Source organism: Triticum aestivum, chromosome 7A (genome assembly GCF_018294505.1).
Source record: "Triticum aestivum cultivar Chinese Spring chromosome 7A, IWGSC CS RefSeq v2.1, whole genome shotgun sequence".
NCBI classification, from domain to species: Eukaryota; Viridiplantae; Streptophyta; class Magnoliopsida; order Poales; family Poaceae; genus Triticum; species Triticum aestivum.
The window spans coordinates 62,119,517-62,127,447 of record NC_057812.1 but is presented as its reverse complement, the minus strand read 5'-3'; the positions used below and the strand labels follow the sequence as shown (position 1 = coordinate 62,127,447).

At 44.5% G+C, this 7,931-nt stretch overlaps 1 protein-coding gene across 3 annotated transcripts; it reads left to right on the top strand.

Annotated features, from left to right (window-relative positions):
- Window positions 1–266: 266 nt before the first annotated feature.
- LOC123151585 (disease resistance protein RGA2) lies at window positions 267–7,810 on the top strand. 3 transcript variants are annotated; one of them, XR_006475722.1, is made up of 5 exons: window positions 267–824; window positions 1,010–1,078; window positions 2,100–6,609; window positions 7,161–7,248; window positions 7,415–7,810. XR_006475722.1 is itself a non-coding variant. In XM_044571269.1 (3 exons), exons 1-3 carry the CDS (start codon window positions 345–347, stop codon window positions 6,225–6,227), a joined length of 4,677 nt encoding a protein of 1,558 aa, XP_044427204.1. In that variant the 5' UTR covers window positions 267–344; the 3' UTR covers window positions 6,228–7,810. The 3 variants fall into 3 exon arrangements, 1 of the variants encoding a protein (XP_044427204.1); XR_006475721.1 differs by having other exon boundaries at window positions 7,161–7,810; XM_044571269.1 differs by having other exon boundaries at window positions 2,100–7,810.
- The last annotated feature ends 121 nt before the right edge of the window (window positions 7,811–7,931 follow it).

The window sequence follows — 7,931 nt, the reverse complement described above, 5'->3', positions numbered from 1 at the left end:
GCTCCATGTTTGGGCTGGACATAGAGGGTGCCTGTCAACCCGGACGTTTAAGGGCCATTTGAGAGGCCTGTCTGGGTTAAAAAATCGTGACCGGATGGCTTGCCCAAACGTTTGAGACGGGTTTGAGGGGTCTGGTTGTAGATGCTCTTATGAGAGTATTCCCTCCCTACCAAAACATATGACGTTTTTGTACTAGTTTAAATTGAACTACAAAATCGTTCTATATTTTGGTACAGGTAGTACATCAAACGTGTAGACGGCCACAAAGCAATCCGCGCACGGCTCAGCCCAGCAGCGTTCATCGGCCATTTCCTCTTCTCCTGTTCACTCGGCAAGTCTGCAGGATGGACACGGCGACGCTCGTTGCGGGCGGCGGCGGCGGACGTGAGCTGCAGCCGCGGGCGTCTGGAGGGAGCATCGAGGGTGAGGTGGAGCAGCTTAGCACTGCCCTGGGAGACGGGAAGTCGGTGCCCACTGAGGCCGAGGGGAATGGAATCAAGATCGTGCAACTCCGGCGGCTTCTCGAGGAGGAAGGCCGCGATGTGGCTTCACGCGCCGACGCCCTCGTGAGCGAGCTGCAGCCGTGGTCGTCCGGCGGGGGGATCGAGGGTAAGGTCCGGCAGCTTCACACCGCCCAGGAAGTCTTCAAGTTGGTGCTCGCTGAGGCCGAGGGCAAGCAGATCGAAAACGTGGAGTTGGCCCGGTCTCTCAAGAAATTCCGTCAGATGGCCTCCCGCGCGGGCGACCTCGTGGGCGAGCTGGAGCACTACCGCATCCAGGAAGAGCTTGAGCAAGAGGGGCACGAGGATGATGACCATGAGAAGGTCAGTGTTTCTTCAATTTCTTCAGCCTGGATGCAGCCATTTGTTTAATTGGGCAAGAAATCCTCATGGGGGGAGAAATCCCGTTTGTTTGTTTGTTTGTTTGTTTGGAATGGGATAGGTTCCGGTGACTGATTTATGGAATTATAGCCTATTAAATCTTCTATTTGTCTTTGGGTGTCGTGCAGGATAGTCGGGTGGATGGATCCCAGAGCCGCCTGATTCTGGAGAACACGGAGTCGGCCGAGGTGTTTCAGGTTAGCCGCTCCCATTCCTCTACAGCTTGCCTGGTAACTACGGAGTATTTGGGAGGGAAACAGAAATTTGGGGAAGGGAGTCATAGTGAGCTCATTGCACCATATCGGCGCTTGGTGCACAAGCTTTCGTAAGCTCTTTGAGCCAAAACAGGCAAAACGACATGAGCATGACAGTAAAAAAAAAAGAGAAAATATTTTAGCAAAAAGTTGTAAGCAGCAAATCAAGTTACGTAATTAGACATTTTACTTGTGTTAAAAATCTGCAAGTAAATATACAAAGTAGCATGGATAACATAAAAATATATGATGATGTGAGTGCAAATGTTTTGGCAATATTAGATACAGACACTATCGATAGTTAAATGGTACATTATGGAAGTATCTAGAGACATGAATTTATTATACCAATAGAAAAACACCACTACAATACAACCAACAAGTAGGCAGGTTGATAAAGAGAATTTGGTTCAGATGAGCTATCAATGTTAATTTTTAATTTCTCATAACAAAATCTCAAAAGATGGTGGGAGATGACCGAGGGACGGGAAGTGGATCGAGAGAAAGATGGAGATATGTATATGAGTCATGATCTTTCAAGGCAAGCCGCATATGCACTGAATGAAATACTTCTATCAAAGCGCAGTTTTGTTTTCACTAGACGTTCATTTATGATTTAGGCTATAGTGGGAACAATAGGTTGTTGCCATGGAGCCAAATATGTTGAAAACATATAATACATTAAAAAATCTAAATCTAGCTGCAAACGCGCATGTCACCATACTGATGAACTTAATTCTTGAGTCCATATGTTAGATTGAATGCCAAGATAGTCCGCGTCAAACCTTAACTTGTTTTTTTTGTACTGGATATATATGTAGATGTGAGAATTTATCTTGGTTTCATGGTTTCGAAAAAGAATTTGCCTTGGTTTACTCAGCCTGGTAATACAAACCAAATGAATGACACTGTACTTTACTTACCTGGAGAGCGAACTGACCTCTCCAATGATGTTGCATCTCAGGTTGGTCAAGATACTGGAGAAGATTGTGCTTTTTGCACAGAAGATTCATCTTCAGCCGCTCTTCAGATTCTGCCCTATGTTGCCAACTCTACGGTCCCTGCTAGCAACACTAGCCTGGAACCTCGTCTTGGCATTTCACGTGAGATAAATGAACTCATTCAGGCATGCTGCAAAATGGCCAAGATTCTGCTCGAGGCTCTTGTGCCAGCAAAACTGGATGACCTTTCCCGTATTGTGCAGAAAAATCAGAGCATAGGAACCAATCTTCGAGAGACGTCGTCTTTCCTCACTGAACCCAAAGTTTATGGTAGGGACGAGGACCGGGATCGGATAATAAGAAAGCTAACAAGTGATGAATCTGCTGGGCAAGACCTCTCCATCCTTTGTATCATCGGTTATGGAGGTGTTGGGAAGACTACTCTGGCCAATGTGGTATTCAATGATTCGGCTGTCTCAAAGCATTTTCCTGTACGACTGTGGGTTTATGTGTCTGCTCACTTTGACCAAGCTAAGATTATACGCAAAATGTTGGAGTCCTTGACTGGGAACAAGCATGAAGACATCAAGAGTTTGAAGGACCTCCAGAGGACTCTGGAATCTGAAGTGAAGTCAAAAAGGGTGCTTCTTATTCTGGATGACATCTGGGAAGACAGCCAAAAGGAAAAATGGGATGATCTGTTAACTCCACTACAGTCCAATGGAGTCAAGGGAAACAAGATACTTGTCACAACTCGGAAGCCTTCTGTTGAGAAATTCATGAGAGCGAATGCTAAAATTAATCTGGAGGGTTTAGATCCAGATGACTTTTGGCATTTGTTTACGGAATGCGTTTTTGGAAATGAGAACTACAAAGTACCTCCAAAACTGCAGAAAATTGGGAAGGAGATACTTGTCAAATTAAAAGGCAATCCTTTAGCAGCAAAAAGTCTGGGCAAAGTATTGAGAAGGGATCATAATCCTGATTTCTGGGCAACTATTCTGGATAATAATGAATGGAAGCACAGAACTGATGACTATGATATCATGCCGGCCTTGATGATCAGCTACAAATATTTGCCAGAGCACCTCCAGCAGTGCTTCTCGTACTGTTCTTTGTTCCCCAAGTATCATAGGTATGAGAAAAAACGTCTGGTCAATATTTGGATAGCCCAGGATTTGGTATCTTCCACTGATGTACGGCTGGAGGAAGTTGGAGGTCAGTTCTTCCATGATCTAGTCGAGTGGGGATTTTTCCAAAAGGAATTTGAATTTGGAGACTTACACATCATGCATGATCTCATTCATGATTTGGCACAGAAAGTTTCGTCGGACGACACGTACACTATAGAGAACAGTGAGCATAAAGAAGCACCCTGGCTTGTTCGTCATGTCAGTGTAATCACAGCAAGGGAGTACACGTCTCAAGTAGATGGAACGGTGCTTCTTAATGAGCCTTTTGTGCAAGAGTTTGCCAATTCATTCGGCAAATTGAAACAAAGTAAATTAAGCACATTTATGCTATTTGGACCGCTTGACTTGGCTATTGGAAACACAATTCGTCAAGAATTCAGTGAGGTGAACTCGGTTCGTGTGTTGACATTGGAGATGGCAGTCTTTGATTTAGATTTAGTGATAGTAAACATCTCAGCATTTGTCAATCTTCGCTATCTGGAGTTGAGCTGCTTTTATAAGGGACCCAGGTTAGAACTGCCAGAGGCAATATGTAGCCTATCTCATCTGCAAGTCCTGGATATAATGAAGAACTGGGGAGATAGCACAGTTTTACCGAGAGGCATGAACAAGCTTGGTAAGTTGCGCCATTTTATTGCCAGAGATGAGTTGCATGCAAAAATAGCAGGTGTTGGGAAGATGGTTTCCCTTCAAGAGCTCAAGACATTTTGTGTTCGAAAGGCAAGTGAGTTCAGCATAATACAACTCAAAAGATTGAATCAACTCAGAGAATCAATTAGAATTTGCAATCTTAAAGATGTAGGAAGCCAAGAGGAGGCTGCGGAAGCAAGGATATGTGACAAGGTCCACCTCACTACTCTGCACCTATCATGGAGTGGTGTGAATGGGCAAAACGTTGGTTTTTCAAGTAACTGTTCTATCCTCGAGGATCTCCAGCCACATGCTGGCCTTGTAAATCTTAAAATCGAAGCATACAGATATCCTTCACCGTCATGGCTCAGCAACAATATTCATCTCACCTCATTGCGGTCACTCCATCTGGATAACTGCAAAAAATGGTGCACAATTCCAGAACCCAAGCACTTGCCTCTGCTCCGAGAGCTAGATTTGCGTCATATGCCTCGTGTTCGTGAAATCGTGATTGGTCGTTTGGAGATTCTGGTATTATACTACTTGCCATGTTTGAGGCGCTGCGCAGTTTTGAACGAGGAACAGTTATCTGAGAGTCTACAGGTTCTCAAAGTTGAGAATTGTGATCGATTGGTAGAGTTTCCCTTGCCGGTACTGCAAGACTTCCAGTTTACTAGTCTTCACCGGCTTGTCGTTCATATGTACTTTTGCTTCAGACACACTAACATCCCTCAGCTTCTGCGCATGGATTCTCTAAAGCATGTAGATTTGTGGTTGCAACCATCTTGCCAGGAATTTCAACTACGATTAGGCCCATCAAATGCGCTCCGCATGCAAATCATAGGAAGTCATTCTCAACCTGTTCTGAGAATAGAGGAAAGTTTGTTCGGGTTTGACAAACTAAAAAATTTGGTGGAGCTTGAAATCACAACGTATCCACATCTGACATACCTGCCATGGGAGGGCTTGCAACACTTGACATCGTTGAAAAGGTTCAAAATGATAGTGTGCAGCAAACTGTTTTCTAATAATGTTGAGTTCATTCTGCCACCATCAGTTGAAGAACTCGAGTTCCATTCCTGCAATATTACGGAGCAACATCTGTCGCAACTCCTGCTGAACCTTCCATCACTCAAGAAACTTGTCATAACTAACTGTGAAGAGGTAACGTCCTTACCTGTAGGGCTGTTTACAGATGAACACAGCCAAATGCCAGAAGGCTCGTGGCACATTGCTTCCAATTGTTTGCCGAGTCTTGAGAGGTTGCAGATCACCTTCCCAGAGGGTAGTAGTGTAATTGCGGCGATGCATTTTTCAAACCGGAAGGGCTTTGGAAGATTTGTCTCTCTCAGGGAAGTCATCATTGAAAATTGTCCTACTCCCCTATCCACTATGGTTTCAGGAAGAGCATCTAAAGTCCCTCCACCTTCTCTAGTAAAACTCATTGTGACTGACATCGAGGACAGCTGTCTGCAGTTTTCACAACTCTCTTGCCTTGTTGAATTACAAGTCTTGCGATGTTCGTCTTTGACAAGCGTCAACCTGGATTCTTGCACCGCATTACAAGACCTCAAGATTGAAGGATGTAAATTGCTATCGTCAATTGAAGGTTTGCAATCATGTAAAACGTTGCGGCATTTGAGCATCCACGGTAGTGAAGCGCTACTATCACTCGGAGCATCGCTTAGCACCCTGACAACAGTGAGTATAGAGAAGAATCCAAATTTGGCATGTCTTGACCTGCACACATGTACAGCACTGCAGAAACTACGCATCGAAGGCTGTGCTACAATGGCTTCTTTTGAAGGTATTAAATCCCTTGTTGGTCTGAAGGAGTTGAGAGTTGAGAACTCTCCAGGCTTCATAAGGTCATGGATTTCAGCAGCAGCGGAAGTTGAGAGCGAGGACAGCTACTTCATGGGAACACTTCAGGTGCTTGATATTGATGACATTAGTGTCCTATGTATGCCCATATGCTGCCAGTTAACTTCTCTGAAGACACTGACCATTGATGGAGCCCGTACGGTGGGCGTATTGACGGATGACCATGAGAAAGCGCTTCTACTTCTCACCTCCTTGAGACATCTTGAACTCAACAACTTTAAGCATCTCAGGTCACTGCCGGCTGAATTCCAGTCCCTTGCATCACTGGAAAGATTTACTCTTGTCAATTGTGAGCGTATCACTTCCTTGCCCGTGGGGGGTCTCCCGGCTTCGCTGAAGGACATGGATCTGAAAGGCTGCAGTAAAGAGCTAAATGCATCGTGCATAGAAAATTATCAAGCTCGAAGGTTGCATCTATGGGTTGACGGAACCGCATATGAATAAATCCACTTACTAAGGCCCTGTTTGGTTCAGCTTTTGTCGACGGATTCCGCTGCCGCGCAGCAGAATCTGAACCAAAGGGCGAACCCAGCAGAATCCGATTCCAGAAATCCGCTGCCAAAATCTGAACCAAAAGCGGAAGCAGCCCAAGACGTGCTTTCCAAAATCTGATTTTGCTGCGGGCCAAAATCTGAAAAAGCTGTATCAGCTGGTTTGCCAATGACCTACATCTTTTTCACATCAGATTTTCCACAGCTGTTTTTCCACAACAGATTTTTCACAGCTGCTTTTAAAAATCCACAGCCGAAGCAAAACAGGGCCTAAGTGCCTGGATGTGGTGTGGCACAGCAGCCCTTTATGGTGTTTGGGCCTCGAGAGCTTCCATGTGAGATATCCTTTTCCACCACATACCATAAGCTGTTTCATTATGAGATAAATATAAAGCCTCTTTTGATTCAAGTCATTGGCTAACATTTACTCTGTCCGTATATGTCGTTTACGTACACAAGTCACAATCATGAATTTTTTTAATACGAATGTAATGACATCAACTTCATGCCACATGAGCCACATGTTAAGAAAGTAATTGCTGGTCAAAGACTTGTCTTAACGAACCAATATATGCCTTGCATTTTTGGACAGAGTGAACAACAAATTTCCTTTCCTATTTGTGTTGGCCACTGTAGAAACAAAGGAAACTATTGTGCCAGAAACATCGACCAAGTCTTATTTTGATATATTTATCCTCCACCAGCCTGTTCCGGACCATTCCTAACTACTCCCTCCGTCCCATAATATATGATGTTATTACAACCGATATATGAGTTATATTGGTTGTAATAACATCATATATTACGGGACTGAGGGAGTAGAAGAGTTTATTTGTGGTAGAAATGCAACTAAGCCATTTTGCTATGCAATCTTTAATACTGACAGGGGAATCCAAGCTGGCTCAGTTGGAGTAATTGAACGCTAGGATCAAAAGCCGAAGGAGGAGACCGTGATATTAAAGTGCAAACACCAGGTTGACAAATTTTTTGCCTCATATGTGATAGCTGGTGTCACACCTGCGAGTCTGGTGACTACGGTGGACTGAGAGTTGTGTGGGCCGTGGGCCTTGTAAGAGTGTGGGGCCAGGATCAGTGAATTGTTCTGAAATCTCACCCTGTTTCTCTGTTGTGTTCTCACAGCCTTCTTCCTCTCCAAGCCAAAATCCTCACCTACTCCTCAATCCCTTCCTCGCGCGATCCAGATCCTGGGGGCCGCGTCTCGTCACAGCCCGTATTGCATTACGCAGGTTCAGATAGCTGGGTGGTTTACTCTCAGGATTTCTCACCAAAAGCACATCAACTTCTCCGGGTTCGGAATGACGCTTCCAGGCTAGAGAGAGGATTGCCCATGCTCATTAAAAGGATTATTATGCTGCTAATTGCCTTGTCAGGCAGATCCAACACCACCATGTGTTCATCATGCTGCTGCTATTTATCTTGATTGAATCAACTGTACTGTTTTTTCCTGTATATATTAACAGAAATGAAGTGTGCTACCTGTAGCCTTGTTGGGTGAATCAGATGTGTGCACAGAAACCACTGTCCACTTGTGCTCCTTGCTAAGGTGTTAATCCCATGAGCTTGGAACTTCACCCACTAAAAAACTTGTTTTGCTCAACAGGTGTTGACATAGTATGATGTTTGTGACTCCACTTGC